Source organism: Miniopterus natalensis, chromosome 8, assembly GCF_054644295.1.
Source record: "Miniopterus natalensis isolate mMinNat1 chromosome 8, mMinNat1.hap1, whole genome shotgun sequence".
NCBI lineage: Eukaryota > Metazoa > Chordata > Mammalia > Chiroptera > Miniopteridae > Miniopterus > Miniopterus natalensis.
This window is the reverse complement of record NC_142088.1, coordinates 37,187,447-37,209,916: the sequence shown is the minus strand read 5'-3', so window position 1 is coordinate 37,209,916 and position 22,470 is coordinate 37,187,447. Positions and strand designations below refer to the sequence as shown.

The 22,470-nt window shown below is 41.4% G+C and overlaps 1 protein-coding gene across 1 annotated transcript in view; it reads right to left on the bottom strand.

Moving 5' to 3' along the window:
* Positions 1-22,470, bottom strand: part of PDE11A (phosphodiesterase 11A) — a 253,430-nt gene that overhangs the window by 63,776 nt on the left and 167,184 nt on the right. The window contains exons 11-13 of the mRNA XM_016209449.2: positions 15,228-15,374; positions 14,887-14,994; positions 1,545-1,654 (exon numbers count right to left, since the gene is read on the bottom strand). Of these exons, the coding sequence (XP_016064935.2) occupies positions 1,545-1,654; positions 14,887-14,994; positions 15,228-15,374 (365 nt within the window). The remainder of the gene's footprint in view (positions 1-1,544; positions 1,655-14,886; positions 14,995-15,227; positions 15,375-22,470) is intronic.

The window sequence follows — 22,470 nt, the reverse complement described above, 5'->3', positions numbered from 1 at the left end:
GGGATCCAAAGGCGAGGTGGAGGGATTAGCGTCAGACAAGAGGAAGGACAGCCTTTTCACTGAGATAGGAGGTCAGGAGGAAAGGATGGGGCCAGACAGATAACTTTGTACGTGGCAGGGGAGGAAATTGAGGGAGTTCTCGATTGATGGCCTCAATTTTCTCAGGGAAGGAAGAGGCAAGGTGATCTGCTGAGTGGAGCGGGGGAGGTGGTGGACAGGAGGTGGTTTAGGCAGGGAGACTATTTCGTATATGGAACTTCTGGAACTGCTAAGAGCAATGGGGGACACAGAATCTGGGGAGCACTGAGCATCCAGCTAGGTTGGGAGGATATCTGTTTGGTATATCTCAAACTCTCACGACTGCGACCTTTTCTACTAAAGCCTTTACAAGTCTAGGCAGAGCAGCACGAAATTGAATTGTTAGGTTGAACTGGGGCTGAGATTTTGCAGAGTGGATGCCACAGGAAGTTAAGAGAATCAAGAAATTATAGGATACTGAGAAGGGAGGGTCGAAGTGATGGCCTGTAAGGCCCAGGATGGATAGAGAAGGGCACACGCTCAAGATTCATTTGCTAGATCAGGAGCAAATGCAAGTGGCCAGGATGCAAGGGCATCAATGGGTAGGCACTTTGGGGAACAGAAAGGGATGAGGTCTGTTGATGTTTCAGATCATGGAGGCACACCTGTATGGGGGCTTTCACATTGCTCATCTGAAAGTTCATCTCACCACTTTGTTGAAGCCTTCCTCAACATCTCCATCTCCCAGTTTTTCTCTCCAGCCTCTGAACTCACTTATCACTTTGCTTGCAGACAGGCAGTAAGAACATTAAAACTGGACCCTCAATATAAGACTCAGGAGATCCGGTTTTTGGTCTTATTTCCAGTTCCCATATTCTGTGGCCTTGGCCACAAAGTGAGCCGCAAAGCCATGACTATCTTGACCAGTCCGACTCGCTTAGGAAGAGATCATGTGTGCACATTATGTGCTTCCACACCCCAGTACTGATGCAATTCCTTTGTTTGTTTTCCATCTTTCTGTGGGAGGAGCAGAGGCCTTATTCCTTGGGTGTTGCTTTCCTTTACTGCAGTTTATATGATATCCAACATCAAAAAAACCTGCAAGAGATTCTATTGGGGAAGGGAGATATTTTGCTTCATAAAATTTAAAATGTCCTAAGCCTAATTTTCTTTTAATAGTCTCAAAACCAGATTTTAGAACAGCAAGTCCAAATAAAAAGGCTTACAAATGAAAGCAAACATTCTGGGAGAAAAAAAAATAGGCCTTTTAAAAATCTGTGCTTTGTTATCTGACTGAGCTCAACAGAGACAGACCAAATCAACAAGCATGACATGAAGGGCAAATTTGCAATTAAAAGAAGAATAGGGAATTATAAAGATGGATGGGCCCCTTGGCACACAAGCCCAGGCCTGCGTGGCCTTGGCCTTGGATGCCAGAAATTAATGCTTTACTCTTTAGCACCGGTCACCTTTGGCTCTGAACAGAAAGGCAAATGCATTAAAATAACAACAATTAGAACACTTACTTAGCTTGGAAAGCATTGTTGGTGCCCCTGTGGTCGAGGTCGTGACACAGGCATCCCACAATCACCGCTAGAATTTCCACCTCGGTCAGAATCTCCTGGAATCCGGCGGTCTGGGGAGAAGAGAAAATGGCAGCAGTCACTGTAAGGGCAGGAAGGATGGATAAGGTTCGTCTGCCGAGCAATAATCAGCTCTGTTTTCATACCCACATCAGTTAAGGAAATGATTAACCGCCACCCCCTTGGACGACAGTGACTTGGGTGGTCACTTGCACAGCCTTGGTGGCGCAGTGATGAATGAGCTCCCTGTCACAGGGCCCCCGGAACAAAGTTCAGACTATTTTGTTCCCTTTTTAGAGAAGAGGCTGCACCATCCAGACACGGTGACGGTTTGACAAAGGCCCAGAGCAAAATGTGTTTTGTGATTGTACATTTCAATGACGAGCACCTAGTGGCAGGGGAGCGGGGCTGTGAGTTGGGAACTGAATGTTACATCCACCAGATGCCACTCAAACGAAAGCCCGCAAAGAAAACACTCCACCCCACCGTCACCTCTTCCTATTAAAAGAAGCAATCTAGAAGTGCCGAGACTGTTACGTGATAATATTCTGGAAGTTATCTCGTAAACACCGTCCCCTCGTTAGCTTGGAGGACAGGTTAAATTCATACCGACAGTAGGCAGCGCATGTCTGAGGACCAGGCGGGGCGTCGCCGGGGTTCCTGACTGTCCGCCGGCAGCCTGCTCGTGCAACGCACAGGTGTGTGGTTTCTTTGGGGGCAGTGTGAGGACATGTGTAACCCAGAGCAGCAATGGTTCTCCGGTTCCTGCTGCCTCTTCGTTAGTTTAGAAGAGGCAGCAAACCTCTGAAAAGGCAGGTCTGTGTATTTTCTTGACCCAAGGCCTTTATACCTCGCCCCCCTTTTACTTTGTAAGTGTCCCATTTGGTTACTTACTACAGTCTTTAGCAGAGGGCAAGAGGACAGGAAAGTAGAGTTAAGCTTGCTCCCCTTTTCATGTGTGTTTCTCCCCCAAATCTGGGATCACCAGCAAGTAGCTGTAAGACACTTCTCTGACAGCAATACTTTGTTTTTAAATTTATTATGTTTTTATTGCAGAAGGAGCTGAATAATAAGTTTCTGCGTTGAGAATTTTATTTTTAAAAGTTGAATTAGGTCCACTGCTACATTTAGAAATACATATAATTTCATTTGCACAGTAAATGGGAATATTAATAAATTGTCTGGAGGGGAAACAGCCCATAGCAAAGTTGTGGTGCTCTTTCTTTTAAAATGTGGAGTTGGCTGTTGGTTTTAAGTTAATTTTATTTTACTTAAAGCATTACCTGCAATAGTTTTTAAAAATTTGAACTGTCTGAAAGGGACTTAAAACCATAAACAGCAGTTACTCGTCCTCTTGGCCTGATTCCCAAAGGCAACCGCTTTCCACTTTCTTCTTTATCTAATTTGGTAGGTATTTTACACCACATTTCTAAATAGTATTCACATATGACTAACCCTTAGTTATTCATCAAGTACTTACATCGCCCTTCCTATGTGCCCTATACAGTCCTATGAGCTTCGCATCTGTTTAACTTATTTAATTCTCAAAACAGACCTGTGAGATGGGAACGGTTACCATCGCAGGCACAGGTGTGAGGAAGCAGGCAGACCCTGTGTGCCCAAGGTCTCGTACACCCCATAAATACCCACTGCATTATCACTCTACAAATAGTCACTGCAAAACCTGTTCCTTTCTGGTAATTGTTTCTTATGTAAATGTTTTCATTTCCTGGAGTTCAGGTTTCTTTGAACATCTAAGTCTTCTCACATCCTACCCAGCTCTCCAAAGAGTCACACCTTTGGAGATTCCTTTTATTAGATCCCTTCCTGTCCCGGGGACTCCCCTGCCTTCACCTGATCCTTCTGTTTGGCCCGGATTCTCTGTCAGCTGCCAGCTTTCATCTCCTGGGGCTGATCTCCTATCCCCTGCATCCCACACCTCTCTTTCCCCATTTACCCCCTCAGTTTGCAGGAACACATCTACCTTCTGGTGAGAAAGGGTATTAATTTTTTAACACTAGGGGAGTTAATTTTTTTGAGACTTGCATAACTAACAATGTTTTTAATCTATTCTCCTGCTCAGTTGTTAGCTGCCTAACAATTCTAGGTTGCAAAAGTTTCACTCAGAATTTTGAAAGACAGCTCCCTTGTTTTCTCACTTCCTAAGTTACTGAAGAGAAGCACAGGCCATTTTCTTCCTAATACTCCGAGTGCTACTTGACTTTCCCTCTTTGGAATCCTCTATCTCTGGGGTTTGGCAATTTCACAGATATGCTTTGATTTGGGACTTTCCCCCATCACTTTGTTTGATTAGCCTTTTTCTCAGTGCCACATTCATTCTTGTTTATAATTTTCTTAATAATTTTCTCTTCATTATTTTTTCTGCCCTATTGGGCTAGAACTCCAGCTGGTGGGACATTGGACTTCTTGTATCAATTACCTAGTTTCATCTTTCCTTTCCCATTGCCCATATTGACTTTTTCTCTTACTTTCTAGGAGTAATAATATTTTTCATTTATGAGCATTTTCTTGTCTCTGTTCCTTTTCTAATAGCATGCCATTTTCCTCTCATGGGTGATTATCGTCTGTTAATTTTTGAGGATATTAATTATAATTCCTCTGAAAGTCTCTCTACTCCCTGACAGCCTGTTTCCCCTGAGCTCTTTTTCTCTGTGTTCAGTGGTTTCCTCACATGCCTGGCAGTTCACACATGTGAGCGGAGCATAGAGCTCACCACACACCAGTGTATGGGGATGGGGTCTGCAGATTGCTGGGCCCCTACCACAGGGCGAGCAGGTGGACAGCTGGTCTTTTGCTAGAGTTACCCATGTGTCTGTATCTAAATTCATTTCCTCTGGACTTTTCAATTTCTTGTTTGGAAATGGCATAAACACAGATTTTGGTATTCTGAGAATAGAGAATGCAGCTTCTCACCTCTGAGGACCTAGACTTTCACTTAATTCCCTTATTTTCAGGGTGTATCTAACCCTAACTTTTCTTTTGCTGGTGCTCCCAAGTCTGGGGTTCAGTTTCTCCAGCAAATACTCTGGTTTCCTAAGCTGATGAGGGAAGAGTAGCCCTCTGACTACATGGAGAGGGTGTGGGGACCTGATGATGCAGAGCTTTCATCGCCCTCTCACCCCACCTCACTCCATTTCTGGGTATCTGAGGCCTTCAGTTCCTGAGCTTTGATGGCTTCTGGGGGACCTTGTTTCTGATGTGTGCCTCTTCCTCTACCCACTCACCCTGAAGGCCCTTGGGTTGGACCTTCCTTTTCTCTGCTAAGCTATGAACCATCCTCCCTCCATTTTCTGCCTTCATCTATTATGGTTCCACGGAAGGTGGAATTTGTGTCCATTTCTTGTTCTCCCTGCTATTTGGGGGTGATTTTTGAAAGTCAAAGGGGACATAAATGTCTGTATCTGTCATCTTGAAACTGTAAGTGAGTTTAGTTTGGTTTGGATCTTGCTAATACTAAGTAAATCCCCAAAGTCTATCGGGTAGGAAATAATTGTTCATGATACCATGGAAATCTGTGCTGTAAACAATGGAGCAGAAATTTAGAAAGATTTCACCTTTGAAAATGCTATTGATTAGAACTAGCTGACGAATTACAGCAGTAAGAATAGGGATGGGGTAATGTCAAACTAAGGAAATTTGACTAGGTATTTATGAACAATTAAAATTGAATGCCATCTAACAGACTTGAGATCAAAATCCCAAATTATTTTTAATCTATCAGTTATCACCCACTACATAATGTGATGGAACATATTTTACTGTAAAGTCCTACACAGCCACCTTCCTTCTCACCCTTGCCACTCCTGTAAATCCAGCACCCAGTTCTTAAACTATTTGTATCAGAGATACTTTTGAGAATTTGATGAAAGCCATGGACCCCCTTGCTAGGAATCATTTGATGATTTTACAGTGTTCAAAGACTATCGAGCCCACCTGTGGGTCCTTAGAATAAAGGAACCCTGAAGTACAGCACACACCCAGTCTCTCAATGCATACTTACCTCTCTCGACCGTGATGCCTGAGTTACTGAAGCAGCACCTGTCTCCTGACTGTGACTCAGAGCTGCCTGGAAATGGCTTCTGAGAGCGGTCAGGCCTAAAAAGTGCCCACCTGCCGTTAAATGTCCACTTGCTCCTTCCCTGCCCTCATCCATCTTCTTTCGAGTCCCATCCATTCAACCTCCACTTACATTAAGGACAAAAAGCCAACTGCCTGCTGGGGACAATATACTTTCAAAAGGGGAAAGAGTGGAATCTAAAAAAAGAAAATAAATGAACAAACAAAACAGAAACAGACTTCTAGGTACAGAGAACAGACTGATGGCTGCCAGATGGGAGGAGGGGTTGGGGGACTGGGTGAAAAAGGTGAAGGTGTTAAGAAGTACAAATTGGTAGTTACAAAACAGTCATGGGGCTGTAAAGGACAGCACAGGGAATATAGTCAATAATACTGAAATGGGAATATAGGGTGCCAGGTGGGTACTAGCCTTATGGGGGGACCACTCTGTAAATTATATAAATGTCTAATCATTATGCTGTACACCTGAAACTAATATAATAGTCAATGACAACTGTAAATTAAAATTTTAATAAAAGATATACTGGATAAAATCTGCAGGGGGGAAAAAGAACAGAGTGGCAGCAGGAAGCATATTTTAATGCATTTACTCTATGCTTGGCTCTATTTTATTCTTTTATTTTTAAATAAAATTATATCCTTTCTGCTCCTGATCCAACAATTATTTATTTTAATCTGTCTTCTCACCTGGATTCCCTCATGGTCCATGATCAGAAATGTAAAGCAGTGAATACAATACATCTAGGTAAAGAGACAGTCAAGGCATGTAGATCTAATTTCCACATCACCCTCTCCAGAGAATCTGGGAGCACCCTCTGAGAAGGCTCCCACCGTCCTTTGTTGGGATAAAACATATGCCGGGATAACCCTGCCTCCAGCCTATAGCATACAACACTGGAACTCCAAAGGGCCCAAACAGTAAGATTGCTTCAAGAGTCCCCTGGACTACCCAGTATTTTCCTATCACTCAGTCATCATAAAATTTGAACCAGCTAGGAAGTGCCCCTATTTCCAAGCTGATCCTGTACTATCCTAGTGAACAGAGGAGTATCATGGCCAGAGAAAAGTGACTGTGGCTTTGAGACTGTGGAATCCTTAAAAAGGTGTGAAAACTAACAGCCATCATGTCACCACTAGATGGTTCTATAGAAGCTTTGTTTATTTAACAAAACTGTTATTAGGTGCTTATTATGTATCAAGCAATGGTTTCATCTGCAAAAAGAGGCTAGGGATAATACTGATGATAATAGTAACACTTCCATAGTGCTTAGTATATGCCAGGCACGGTTCTAAATACTCAAAAACATCAACTCACTCAGTCCTCACAAGAACCCTCTAAGGGCGATGCTGCCCTCATCGCCCCGTTTTATACACAAGGCCGGGAGGCACGAGAGCACACTGACAGGATGCGGCAGAGGCGGGCCTCGGCCCGCACCGCCTGGCTGCTGAGCCTGGGTTCTTACCGACTCTGCTATGCAGCTGCTAAGGTGAAAGTGTAGGTGCAGCTGTAGAGTTTTTAAATACTCTTTGTGATGATAGATCGTTAGATAATGGGGCTTTAAAGAATCATGTGGTGTTTTGTGTCTTCTAAAAAAATGTCCCAAATTGCAATGTTGACGGCTGGCCCAGCTCTGCTAGACCACCTTTCACATAAGGCGTCTGTCTGTGAAACCTGAATCTCCTAACAAGGGCTGAAAGTTCCATGAGAGGAGTGCCTTCAACCGCCTCCCCCTGCAGCACCTATCCCAGCTGTGAGTGGATCGGAGTGGGGAGAGAATTGTTACGGTAAGTGTTTGGGCTCCAATGGCATTTAAAGCTGGCCCAGCATGCTTTTTGGGGGACTCTATTTTGTTTGCTTCAGGATGAAATGGTCACCTCTCAACATGTAAATCTTAGGGGCAGGCTGGTGGGTATTGATCAATATGCTCCAAAACAATGATTTTAGGCAGAGGACTTGATCAAGTTTAAGGTGGAAGCAGATTTCAGTTGCTTACCAAGAGTGCTTACAAATAAATTGATGCTACTTGATGCTATATCCCATCTTCTTTTCAAAAAAGGATCCTATCTTTGTGAACCAGAGATGGCATGTGATGGAAGTCACACGGGAGAGAAGGACAGGTGTTCACAGCCACAATCCTCTCCTATGAATAAAACCCTCTGCACGAACCACAGCATCTAGACTGAATGCTCGTGCCCCCTTGATGTTTACAGTCATGTTTGTCTGCCTGTATTTTGGTCTGCTAGGCTGAAAAAGAGGCACTTCCGTCCCATTCTGTGGTCCAAAGACCAGAACCTCTCCAGCTGTTAGGGGACCACCATCTGGCACCATGTTTACATGTCTTCTCCACCAAAGGCCACAGTACAACACAGAGCGGCTGTACAGTGTCTAATTACCCAAGGGGGCAAGATAGTTTTGTAAAATTTTCTTGTCTTTCTGTAGTCAAGTAGTGATTTGGTATTTATTAAGTATTGATTTAAATCTACAATGATCCATTCTTTACCAAGCTCAGAGTTGGAAAGGCCCTACAGTCTACACTTAAATACTTTCTTTTACAATCAGAACTTTTTCAAGGCATTTATTATCAAATGGTAAAACATAAGTCATATTTTGGATATATCTTATCTCTCAATATTGTACTTGCTTGCCCATGTAAGTCTCAGAATGGCAAGGCAGCAAAACTTAATGGTGTGTCTGGTACAATTATATGTGTTGAATAAATGATGCATGAATAAAAAATTTGGATTTAAATAAATTTTATTTTTTTATTAACCATTTCCATGACTTAATTTTTAACCTACTAGTTATCATAATTTTTAAAAAAGTACTTATTTTGGAAAGTCAAAAGCATACACAAAATAGAATACTATAATGAGCCTCCATGTATTTATTAGCTAACTTCAACAGGAATCCATGTTTTGCCAGTCTTGTTTCATCTATATTTTCACATGCATTGTTTTGTTTGTTTGCTAGAGTACTTCAAAGCAAACCTCTGGCACCTGTCAATAAGCTTTATTTCAATCTCAAGAAGTCCTGATGTGGTCAAATAAAAAACGTTCAATATATCTCTCCTCTCATATTTTGATAAAATGTGCAAAAAGATATACAAATGATTTAAGAAAAATTTCAGGTTAAATATCTTAATGAGATGTACAAAATAAGGCTTCTATTTCAATTTAGATAGTACAATAAACATAGCTCTGTGTATGGAGCACACCTACTGTATTTCAAAAAGAAACAAAAGAAAATTTGTATTAGATTCTAAGGACTTAACTTCCCCCACTAAGCATATTTGTGTTTTGATTTTTTTTGAGGACAAAGATGGCATATTTTGCTCATGTTTGGAAATACAGTGTATATTTTATGATGACTTACTAGTGAACTGGATATATAGTCTAACCTGTGGTTGGTGAGTGCAGAAAATGAAGCAGATCGCTTGGTCAGCATTAACTGTGCAGATGGCCCTCTCCAAGTGCCACCAGAGGCCAGGTTGATGGATTTCAAGAATATGAGGCCCCTTCAAAACTTACCCAAATTTTTACTAGCCATCCCTCAGACAAAATGAAACATGAAACTCTTAAAAGATTAAAACTTTTTAAAGCTCCCACCTTGACACCCTTAGGTGGCAGGTTTCAGCCCCAAGAAAGTGCCACTACTGAGTCATAAACCATGGAAACAGAGGCTGTGATAAACGATGTGGCTCTGCCGCCGGGTCTCCCTGACCTGGCAGACTCGGCTGGCATCATAAAACACAGAGTGACAGATTAAGCAGTTTACCAACACCATAAAAATCTCCAGAATAAATTCACTTTAATCAAAAATCCTATACTGTAACCAGGCAGCCCCAGTCCAGAAACCACATACATTTCCTTACAAGCCCGAGTCCATGAGCAAGAGCTCAGACTTTTCCCCAAACGCCCGACATGATTATGTTCATACAGTTTTACAATTTACATGTCCTAACAAAAATACTCAGCCCTGGCTGATGGGCGGGAGAATTTATTTTCACTAGAAAGGGAATGATCCATAACTCACGAATGGCAGCGCTTAAAGTGAGTTATGGAGGTTACTCTCCTGTGTGAGGAAATGGATTGGATTATCCTTCTGCCCAATTGTATGTTTGGTTATTAGCACACCAGGTTCTTAATTATGTGCGGCTTTGCCTTTTTCTTTTTATAAAATAAATGCAGATAAAGGAATGTCAGCTAGAAGCATGGAGTGCCTGATTGGGGCTCTGAGATGTGGCCAGAGAGAATAAAAATAGAAACCTTCTTAAAAGATTAAAAGGCAAGAGTCTTAAATATAATTTAAACACTGTATTCAAATTGATTAGCTCCATATTTAATTTATAGTGCCCTGTGCTGATATTCTGCAAAAACATTAAAAATCACTCCTTACCTAGGTTAAAAATTTGCCATTTTGGAAGTTATTCTAGACATCGATCTTTCCCATACGAAGATTAAAGAATTCTTTTTTCTAACAGCAAACTTTATTGTATTATTATGATAATGCTACCATTTATTTAAAAGTAAATATAACTAGTTACTACTGACATTGATAAGGAAATGCAATATAAAAAGATGTTCGGTGATTACAAATATAATTATTGTTTGTTACTTTACAAAACAAAATATGTAGCTCTCTTTGTACCTTCCAATGTCATAATCTGAAAGAAATTATATTTCTTTTTAAATCAGGATTCTGATTATTGAGAAAAATATTTTATTTTAAAATTTAACTGGTCCTGTTCTTCATGGGGTGGGGGAAAAGAGTGCCTACTGTGCTTCTAAGATCTTTCAGAAGAAATTTGCCATCTCAAAACCCAAGGACTTCCCTGAAAACCTTGCAGGCTGCAGACAGCGCATTATCCTCAAGCTGGCGAATAGGACGGATTTTTCTCTCTAAACGTCCCTCCTGCTCTCTAGTTATCTGTGAAAATAACCTTGTTGACAACACAAATATGGACTTAAACACACTACCTCCGCGTTCAAGATTTAAGAAGCCCCCAGTAAATGTCAGGGGTGTCAATGTGTTTGCTGTGATACTTGGTTATTATTAGTGTTTAACTGCAATTCCCCACCAGCGCCACGCGGCCAGCACCACCATAAATTTTAATGTGATCATGTGCTCTTCTCTTTTCATATTCAGTGAATTCTGCAAGATCATAATATTCTGTATGAACCTTAGGTGAACCTTAGTGTGATAGGAAGAAAGAACAAGATTTCTAGCAGTGATAGTTGTTCATCATTTAATAGGTGTTTTTTTTTTTTTTAAAAAAAACTGTACACTGAGCAACATGGTTCCTTGAATAATATTACCCTAAACTAAAGCCACTCATTCACTGAATCTTTGTTGAGCCCTACAGGACGCAGGACACGGCCCAAAGTGCTAATGAGTACATTTATGGGATAGTAAAGAATACTGACTCTTAAGGAAAGCTTTTTCTCCCCCTGGAAAATCTGTCAGCGCTCATACATCATTTATAAACACCAAAAAATGTCTCTGCAACCTTGGCTCCACTTCATGCCTCTTATTTTACAGAATACAAACAAAAGAATGGTTGTTTCCTTTATCTGGTCTACACTGTGAATACAAGAAATGTGTTTGTCACCTTTCATTATGTTTGTGCTCGACGGAATATTTATTCTACAAGCTTCCATAAATAAAGGAAATTTGTACAATTATTCTTGATCTGCAGGTTTTTATTCCTTGTTTTAACCATAAATCGTAATTAGCACTATATACTCTATCCGAGCAATTAAAACATTTTGTAAATTTTAGCTACCTAAATATCCCTTTAGAAGCAAAGAATAATGTTGAAGCTTTCATTTCAAAAACCTGATTTTCAGGCCAGAGGCATGGAATAAATAAGTCATAAGCAGGGTCCCCAGTGAACGAAATTTCCATCATTTTATATAAAATTGCCTCGCCTACAAAGCAGTTCGTTTTGTTGTTGTAGTTTTTTTTTAATTTCTAAAGGAGCCAAACTGCTGTTACCTAGACATAAGGTGGAATACTTTTGCAGCACCTAATTCCCAGTCAATCGTTTATTTTCTGTGTTTGAAATGATTTTAGGGTTCAAGGTTAAGAAGCTCGTGCATATATTTATAATTTGCTTGTCCTGTTGTACATGGTGTCATAATTTGCTGAGTAATGACACAAACAACTGTGCATTTTCCCATTGCCAGAGACAATGGGCTTAAAAAAATACACATCCATAGATGTAAAGTCACACGGAAAATGCCTTATTATTCATGCTAACAGCTCGGAAAGCAAGGAGGCAGGCATAATACAAGTTTCTTCTGATAGGAGGGGCCTTTTTGTACAGACTGGTTTTGTTAGTGTCTCTTTTAAGAAAAGGTGTGGGGGCGTGTGCCTCAGTGTCTCGGGTTCTGGAAGAAAAGCAGCACTGTAAGGGGAGGTTGGTAGGTGCCCCTCCCCCCCGCCTGGCTCCTGGCTGGGAAACTTTGCCTTGGAGCGCCATCTAGAGGAAAATCAGCACACATGCCTCATGCTTTCTTAGCTTTGAGACTCAGGCTGAATCCAGTGGTTGGTGTACCGTGATTTTTCAGATTAATAGATATTTTGGCTCTATCTCAACACATGGAAATAGAACACAATATGACTATCACTTCTGAGAACAAAACACATCACTTATGAGAACAAAACAGTGAAAGACTCTAACAGTCTTCAGGAGTGCCCTTTCATGGGAAAAGTAGGTTATCATTTTGCCACAGGCTGAGGTCATATTCCAGAAATTAGAACTGATGAGTGAATTAAATTCATTTTCCTTCACTGATCAAATAATTATTTTCTTAGTTAAAAATTCTAATTAACTAGATTGTCCATGGTCAAGATGGAGAAGAGATTGCTTGTGTTAGGAACAAACCAAAGTTGACATTTTCAACCCTATTGTAACCCATAGTCAGGTTCAGCAAAATTTAATGATCAGAAAAGAAGGTTTTTTCCAGATGTGGTTACTCAATTCAATGTGAGGGAGAAAAAAAATAACACTGACTAACATATTCTTTCCAAAGTCATGTTTCTATTTTGTAGCACCCGCCCCTCAACCACCACAAGAGAGTTTCTCTTCCTTTTTTTCTAGAAAAAACAAAACCCAGATCTTCTCAAACAGGGATACCCCTCAAGGTTGCTGAGCAGACTTGCAAAAATAACTATCCCCTTGAAATACTCTGGCGGTGTGAGTACCCGCACTGAGGTGACGTCGTTTGAGAGCTCTGCTTTCTTCAGTCTCTTGAAAAGGATCAAGGTTGTCCAATTTATGGGAACATTTACTCATGACAACTGGGTATGCATTTCCTTTGACTCCTGTGTGTCCCCCGATCCTGCCACTCTTGCCAGCTTCCCCCACCCCAACTACGTGAAGGCCTGTCATGAAAGTCTGTTTCTGTCTTTGACATCTCTAACTCAGAATGTCATAGCCGCTCCTTTTCCTCTGTTGAAAAAGGTTCCTGTTTACTTATTTTGGCAATTCACTACAAATCCACGAGTTCTCCAAAATAACAGGTTAATAATTTATTATTAACACATGAACTCTGCACACAGAAAATGATTCCTTGTCCACTGAAATTTGGTACGAAAAAGCGAGATGAAAGTGATTTGTTCAGGTATATTTTGAGCAACATTGGCGCTTGAGCAATTAAGGCTGGTAGTTCAAAGCACCTTTCTTCCTCACATGACTGGCTGACTGCTCTCCTGTTGTATGTTCTAGAAGGACAGGGCCAGTTCAGTTTTTCCAGGCTAGTCTGCTTGTTCCTTAAGCAGTTGAGGATCCACAAACAAGTTCTCAAGTGTAAAAATGAAGACATTTTGGCCCCATCTTCTTGTGTATAGGCACATTTGCATTCAAGCCAGTCCAACAGGCATTTGTTGAAAACCTACCCTGCACATGACAGAGTGCAAGGTGCTGGCGAGGCTCTCAATACACAGGTGTTGAGCCAATAAGGGCAAGTTATTGAAAGAACAAGAAATTATCTCTTCAGCCTCTAGAAGCCTGTTCTATAAGAGACTAGGAGACTGTAACTTAAAGCACATGGAAAACATTGTTCAGAAAAATAAGTAATTGTTGGAGGATGCTTGGGGAGAAAGGGGAGACTTCATGGGAAAACTGGCATGAGATCAATGCCTTAAAGGGTGAGTGAAATGTTAATAGGTGGAGAATTTCATGAAGAAACAGAATGATCTTTACTCACTTGGACCAAAGGAAAACGTATGTCCTTTGGAGTTCCCTATTTTGGATTTAAATTTTAATCTGGGCACAGAATGTAAGGTATTTAGGTTTCTGTTATGTGAATCCAAAACTCATGTTCTCCTTTTCTTTTGTATAGTAAATATACATACACATAAACACATACATATGTATACATATGTATGATATATAACAGTGAGGCTAAAAAAATCAATAAATTTAAGCCAGGAAATATTTTATTAGATGATAGCTTAACAGTCTAAGTGGAAAATCAGGCCAAAACAAGCCTTATTTCTTGCCAGAAAATGGAGATGAATAGAGAATTTTGTTTCAATCTTTGCCACAAACATTTGCTTTTAGATTAAATTCCAAGGCTTACAACTCTGGCAAACTGCCCTAGCTATCTCCATTAAAAAGACCAGCCACCGTTACTGGGTTACAGCCCCTGGAACAGAGATTTCAAGCCCAGTGCACCTCAAACCCTGAGAACATCCTCCCACTCCTTCCTCCCCTGGGCCTCCCTGGGCCTCCCTGCCTCCCTGGCCGTTCTCCCAGATAAGCGTCCTCTCAGGATTTCCGTGTTGCTGTGGGTAATGTTCATACATCCTTGCTTTGGCTTTCCACCAGCCAGTCTCATCCAGTGATCTCTTTGTTTAGTTACTTATCCCCATATCCTCTGCAAAAAGATTACTTTGAAAATCTAAGCATTTCTTTTGTAAAAATAGCTGGTTTCCTAAGATAAAACACTGATGAGGCTCAAGTAATCATTCCAAGACCGCACCTGCTTCAAGACCTGGGTGATGCCACAACCTTAAAGCTCAGACATTGCTGTGAAACACGTCCCCCCATAGCTAGGTAGGTAAGTTCCAGTGTCAAATAAACCACATGGCAATGAGTCACAGACATGGAAACCTGGAGGAGGAGGCCTGGAGGTCCCCGTGAATGACAGGTGACCTTTCACCGTCACTAAACACACTTACAGTTAACATCGCAAACATCAGCTGGCACACGTTGAAGGCGTGTCTCCAGTTGTGGTACAGAACCATTCGGTAATTTTTCCTCACTGTTAAAAGCCACCTGCACAGTGTCTGAAATGGGAAAGGAAAGGGTGTGTCAGGCCGTTGCATGTGTGTCCAGGGGACCGTTACCAAAACAATGCCTCAGGTCGGAGGAATCCTCAACGATTCAAATCCCTTCACAGGCATCTCATACAATTGTCTCGGGGTGTGCGGGGAAAGTATTATCATCCCTAGTTTGTATTTGGGAAACCCGAGGCTCAGAGTGGCTGCTTCCAGGAATCACACAAGACAGTACATCTTACCTCATAGTCAATTTTAAATTTCTGTACCATCCCCAGCTCCATGAACATCCGAAGAGCAGCTGTGATCATGGCATCTACGTCGAGAGAAAAGTCATCAAAATGTATGTCATCAATGGCAAGCTCTGACACCAAAGGGATGTTGGCTGCCTACAAAAGCAGAAGACATAAGTCAAGCCAAGTTCACCAGCTTTTCCGAACCCCTCATCTTGCTCTCCTCTCCTGCTTATCTGATGTGCCACATAAATCAGACCTGACCTACACTTACACCCTGATACAGCTAAACTCTGAGCTGGAAATGTCCTTTGTTTCTGAACTGCAAATACCCCAAGCAAATGAAAGGGGGAGGGGAGAGGGAAGCTAATCTGAAGAAAAAATATACACTCTGGATCTAGTCTGCAGAATTTAGAATACAAAGCTGTCTAGTTTACTGAAACGGAAGTCACACAATATATTCTGATGCATATTACAGAGCACTAAATGCAAGAAACATCTGGGCAGCCAGCGGCTGTGAATTTTAATTGCTGCTATTCAGGAGAAGGACATGGGAATACACTGCTTTGCCTTGTTTTTTGTTTCCTTATATCCTGTAGCTGTGCACGTGCTCTTTGTTACACACGTTTTGTATATTCATAAGGATGGAAAGGATTAGACAGAGCATCTCTGGTGCAAAATGTGTTTTCTTAACAAAACAGATATTTGTAGGGTTACTGTAAGCATATGCTTCCTTGAAGGAATAAATTTGCAATATTGTTTAGCTTCATTCTCTCTAAACCATTCAATAATTTTAACATAATTACAATACTGAGTGTACATGAAGTGGTCCCTTTGTATCCACCAGGAATTGGTTCCAGGACCCCCATGTGTACCAAATCTGAGTATGTTCAAGTCCCTTATATGAAACAGTGTAGTATGTGCATGAAACCTATATACATCCTCCATATACTTTAAAGCATGTCTAGATTTCTTATAATACCTAACACAATGTAAATGGTATGTAAATACTTGTATTGTTTAGGGACTAATGACAAGAAAAAAGTCTGTACATGTTAAGTTCAGACAAAACCATCATAGGCCTAACTACACGTATGTAACAATGTAACATTTTGTCCCAATATTTTCCATCTGCCCTTGGTTTAATCCTCAGATATGAAACCCCTGGATATGGAGGGCCAGGCATATGCAGGTTTGGGTTGTTTTTTTTCTGATTTCATTGGATTTACGAGGCCAGTCTTGGTAAGGGAATAATTTCGGTGTTTTCAGATTATCAGGGACCATTCTGTTTTCATATTCCTAGTCTATTCCCTGGGTGTAAATTACCCAGGGAGTAATTTATATCCTGGGACTAGTTTGGCTGCACAGAAGTCCAACACTGGTGACTCTAAGCATCCCAGAAACCACTGAATCAATCCTTTCTTCCCACCTCCTCCTTCCTCCACAGGAGTTTACATCTCTAGGCTAAAATCCAAACTCAACATGAAAGGACGATGAGGAAATACATAAACTACAAGTTACATTCTGTAGGTTGGTGATTTTCATGAAAAAATTAACCAGCTTATCCTTGTAATATAATTTACACGTTTGTAGAGTCCAGCTCCTTGGAATTGAAAAGGTAAGGCTTGTGAAATCCAAACATGGTGCTGGTAGAAATCATCTCTGTGTATGTCCTTATTTGAAGTTCCTGGCCTCACACTAAGCCCTTCACTAATTTGTTTTTTACTTTTAAACTATTTTAAAATCAAAGCTATACATGCACGTAATTTTTTAAGAGTAAATTAGGTCTGTAAGGCTGGACACACACACACACTCTCTCTCTCTCTCTCTCTCGAACTCCTCTGGTATCAAAATGTTTTCTTACCCAGAGGTGACCATTTCAAATCATCTATATGTATATGTGTATATATACACACACATATATATATTTGTATTTGACAAAGTAAGATGCTTGTGATTTTATTGTTTGATTATTTTGATTTGGGTATTTTTATGAAGTTCCCAACACTGAAGATGGAAATTAAGCTGCTTACAATCTATCTGCCAGCCTCTGTGACAGACTCTGGCACTGACTCTCCCTGCTTCCCAATACACAGGGTGGGCAAACGTAGGCTTACAGTTGTGAGTACTCGAAACACAGAGTCTATTCTGGTATTATTACTTATTGTATTATTTTCCATTGGAACAACTGTAAACCTATGTTTGCCCCGCTCTATAATAATGTAATAACTTTGTTTAGAGAAATATTCAGGGTTCTATTATTATGACTTTGTAAAAGATATTCATAGCTAAATCATTAAATTTACGATGATTATTTTTCTCTCCTTGACAGCATTTTGTAGTTTGCAGAGTTAATAATTATCTTTTTAAGTGTATGCTTAGTTTCCTATGTACTTATCATTAATTCGACCCCTAAACTCTCCACCAGTTATCTAAGTCTCATCTGAAAATTTTTTTAATAGCATCCTAATTGTGCTTCATGGATACAACATCTTCTTACTTCTCCGATGAGGTGAATGTTAATTCTACTTGACATTTTCCTCTCCCTCCCTGGCTCAGAGCTTTGGCAGTCTGGGCGGCCGTCAGTGCTTTGGGTCCAATACCCAGCTTCCACCCCCGGTGCTCCTTCACCATACTTCTAGGGCGTCTCTGTCTCTTATTTCTGTGTCCCGCATCTTTCTAATTTCCTGGCTTCTCTCCTCATTACGGTGAGATCCATCCTCCAACAGCTTCCCAAGAGGAGGTGTGTGGTAGGAAAATTTGCATGTCTGACTGTTTTCCTATTATGGTCACATTTGATTGATAATTTGTCCAGGTACAGGTTTCTAGGTTGGAAATAATCCCATTAGAATTTAGAAGGCATTGCTCTTTTGGCTTTTCATGTTACTTTTTTAAAAAAATTTATCTTTATTGGTGAAATTTTACAGATGTCCCCCTTTTTCCCCATTAAGCCCTTCCACCACCCCCTCCCTGCCCCAGGCTTTCACCATACTATTATCTGTGTCTATGCGCTGTGCACATATGCATACACATTCTTTGGTTAATCCCCCCCCCCACCTTCCCTCTGAGATTCGTCAGTCTGTTCCATGCTTCTATGTCACTGAATCTATTTTATCAGTTTATTTTGTTCATTAGATTCCACATATAAGTGAGATCATGTGATATCTGTCTTTCTCTGCCTGGCTTATTTCGCTTAGCATAATATTCTCCATGTCGGGACAGTATGGATGTTACTTTTGAGAAGTTAGAAGCTGTTCAGAGTCCTGATCCTTAGAAAATGACTCCCTCTCCTGGACCATTTTTGTAGGATCTTCTTTTTTGCTTCCAAAGTTCTGAAATGTCATGAAAACATGTCTAGGTGTGAGTTTATTTTCATTTATAATCTCAGGTACTTTTTAGCCCTTTAATATGGAAAGCCAAGTCCTTTACTTATACTAAAATTTTTAAAATATTCTCTTTGATGAAATCAAAGAAATATTTCCCTCTTATTTTTCTGTAATTCCTTTTATTTGCTTTTTGGTCTGGTTTGTCTTTTTTTCTTTTTCCTCCTATATTTCATTTCTTTTTCTTTTTGCTCTATTTTCTGGGATATATACCATCTCCTTATTACCAATATTTAATATCATAGTTTTTATTTCTAAAGGCTCTTCCTTTCTTGTCCAGATATTTCTTTTTAATCTTTTAAAAACAGCATCCTAGCCCTGGCTGGTGTGCCTCAGCTGGTTGGGTGGTGTCCCTGCGCCGAGAGGTTGCTGGCTTGATGCCTGGTCGGGGCACATGGCCCGCGTTCAGGCCCGACCCCGGCTGAGGTGTGCAGGAGGCAGCCAATCGATGTTTCGCTCTCGCATCAATGTTACTCTCTCTCCTTTCCCCTCTCTCTAAAAATCAATTAAAAATCTTAAAAAAATAGCTTCCTAATTTTGTTTCATGGATCACTATCTTCTCTTACCTCTCAGAGGATGTTAATGATCATTCTAACTGACATTTTCTTCTCCCTTCATAATTTACTGCACTCCCTTCATTCTGTTTTAATCTCTTTTTTTAAATTGTGGTAAAATACACAGGACATAAATTTGTCCTCCTAACAAATTTTCAGGGTAGGGAACAGTATTCTTAACTATCTGCATACTGTGGCACAGTAGATCTCTAGAACTTTTCATCTTGCACAACTGAAACTCTGTATCCAACAAACAACTCATCCCCCCCCCCCCCAGGCCCTGGCAGCCACCATTCATCTTTTTTGTTTCTACAGTTTTGACTACTTTAGATACCTCATATAAGTGCATGCTGCATTATTTGTCTTTTGTGAGAGGTTTACTTCACTCAGCACAATGTGCCCCAGGTCACCCCTGCTGCACCATGTGACAGCATTCCCTTGTATAAGGCTGGATAACATTCCACTGTATGTACAGACCGCATTTCTTCACCCACTCATCTGCGGAGCAGAGGCTTTAGAGGCATTAGAGGTTTTCCCTGGCTGCACGGTAACCTTTCGTTTTCTGCTCCTGTTGAAGTGGGGCTCTAAAAGCTCCATTTGCGCTTCTGGGGGCTCTCTTACGGAAATCTGATCGACTCTTTCCTTGGGGAAACCACCAAATGTTGGTATGTTTAGGACTTTGCTCTTCAGCTATTCGGATTCCCCAGAGAAGCGTCCTCTGGCTGGAGCTGGTGGGGAGTGGAGGACGAGCCTCAGCTCTGGTCTGCAGCTCTCCGTGCAGCCCCTCTGTGCCGCCACCTCGAGCTCTGCACCGGTGTCCCCCTAACCCCACGACTTGCTCTTACACCCACTTCAGAGGCTGAGCCTCCGGTCTCATGGAGTGGAGCAGTGAGACAAAGGATCTAGAGATCTGATCGCTTCTTATATTCTGTTTTCCTGCTTATAGTCCCACCTGTACCCTGCTTCCAAAGGTAACCAGCCAATTCCTGAGCTATTTGGGGGAAGGGGTCTGTGGTGTAAATCGGTTTGCCTCTCAGCTTTTCCCATTGCTAGCTTGTTGCCTTTCTTGGTTTTGCTCAGTTACTTAATACTTGTCCATGTTTTTGCCTTTGAGAATTTATGCCTTAAAAAATATCCTTTTACTGTTGTTTTCGTGTGGTTGGTTATGGAACAAAGTAAAACAAGTGTGTTTACCACCTTTATCTAAAAATCACGGAAATTATCTTTATTAAATGCCTTAAGTGACCAGCTTGGAGAACTCAGGCAAGCCAGCCTTGGGCCTTGAGTCCCTGCGTTGCCCTGTGCATGGGCCTGGGTGCGCCACGGAGACCTCCTGCTCTCGTTCTGTGCCCGTGTCCACTTGCATCACTCCTGGCCTCACTTACTGGGCTGTCACATCTAGAGGCAGACGCCGCGCTTCCTCCCCTCGGGAAAGCCCCAGGATGACTTTCTGTCTTCATCACGTTCCCGGGCTGTGCGTACAGAGAATGCTACGTACTTAGAATGATCTGTGCTTGTTTTAATCTGTTTAAATTCAAACTCAAATACAACTGGAGAACCATTTTCCAAGATGGTAAAAGCCCAGCCCCCAAAGGCACAGGTCCTTCTGGTCTCTGAGGAGTCTGGCAAAGGAGGCCTAGCTCTCTGTCGTCAAGGAGCAGAAATAGTGACGGAGACGGCTCTGCTGCTCTCCAGGTGGCCCCTGTCTTGCAGATTATTAACAGTGTATTCCCTGATGCCGTCATAAATCCTCTACCCTTCAAAGGCACTAAATTCACTTAATTATCTTGAAAATTAAAGAATATAGGCATTTTTCCATTATGAAATGTTAATGGAAAGGAAATAAGAACATTAGGTTGAAAAATGTAGGATGACCTCTGGTTCACCAAGACCCATCCTTATTGACCTTGTCTTTCCCCTAATAGGTTGATTGATCCACAGTTAAATCATATCCGTCTATAGATCACCCTGAGCCCTGTCGTAAACCCTTGCTGGCACTTGTAGATGCAGAGATGGTCCTAGGCCTTTCAGGAATGGCCATTTTCAGCTATTTTGAGACAGGTGGACGGTTTGCATTCACATTCCTAAATTCAAGAGCAGTTTCTGGAGGAAGCTACGGAGAAGAAAGAGTAGCGAGTCTCCGGAGGAGGTGTGCATGGAAGTCTAGTCTGCAAAAGGTTTGGGAGGAGCCTTCTGTTGCCAGAGTTCCTTGTTATGGACACACAAGTTCTCTTTCTCTTTTTTTTTCTTTTTAAATATATCTTTATTGATTTCAGAGAGAGGAAAGGAGAGGGAGAGAGAGATAGAAACATCAACGATGAGCGAGTCATTGAGCAGCTGCCTCCTGCACGCTCCCAACTGGGGATCGAGCCAGCAACCGGGCATGTGCCCTGACCGGGAATCCAACCCTGATCGCTTGTATCCTAGGTCAACGCTCAACCGCTGAGCCACGACCGGCCAGGCCTCTTTCTCTTCTGATAAGTAGACAATGGAACTGTATCTTTCTCCAAACCTATAATTACTCTAGCCATAAGATATTAACAAAACAAATCAAAATCAATTTCTCTAAGTGTCAGTCTTCAACTTTTAAATATTTATAAGGCACCATATCCTTAAATCAAAGAGGAGTGTGCTACAATCCAAAATAACTACTGAATTAATAGCCAGGAAATAACATTTGGATAAAAGAACCATTTACTTTACTGCAGCAATAAATGAAAACACAGAATTATGAGTCCAGGAGCTAATTTGAATACTTTCAAGAAGTAGGACTCTATCTGGCTGGAAGCACCTGATATCCTTTGACCACTCCTGTTCTTCATTTGGGTCTTAGTAGCTAAGTGGTTATCAAAGTGAGTCATAAAACTGCCTCCTCTAAAATTGAAAAGGTAGCTTCACAAAGAGGCTATAAAATGTTAAAATACAATCCTGGATCCTTTGACACATGAATATTACATTTTGTGATGCTCAGAAAAGAGAAAGAAATAACAAAGTGGGCGGTGGTCCAGACCTGGCAATTCAAAGGAGAACTGACGTGTTGCCGACCCAGCCCACTCACTCACTCACTCACTCACTCACTCACTCACTCACTCACTCACTCACCCACCCCTCTGGACAAAAGCAGAAGTCGGGGACTTCAGGATTCTTGGGTTATTGAAGACAGGAGACTGGGCTGTGGTGACAGGGAGGGGCCTGCAAAGTTCTTTGTTTTGGCAGTACTGTTGTTGCCCCTTCTGCATATTAACTCGTTTGGACTTCACTAGGACCTCAAGAGATAGGGAGTATTTTTAATCCTATGTTACAGATGAGGCAACT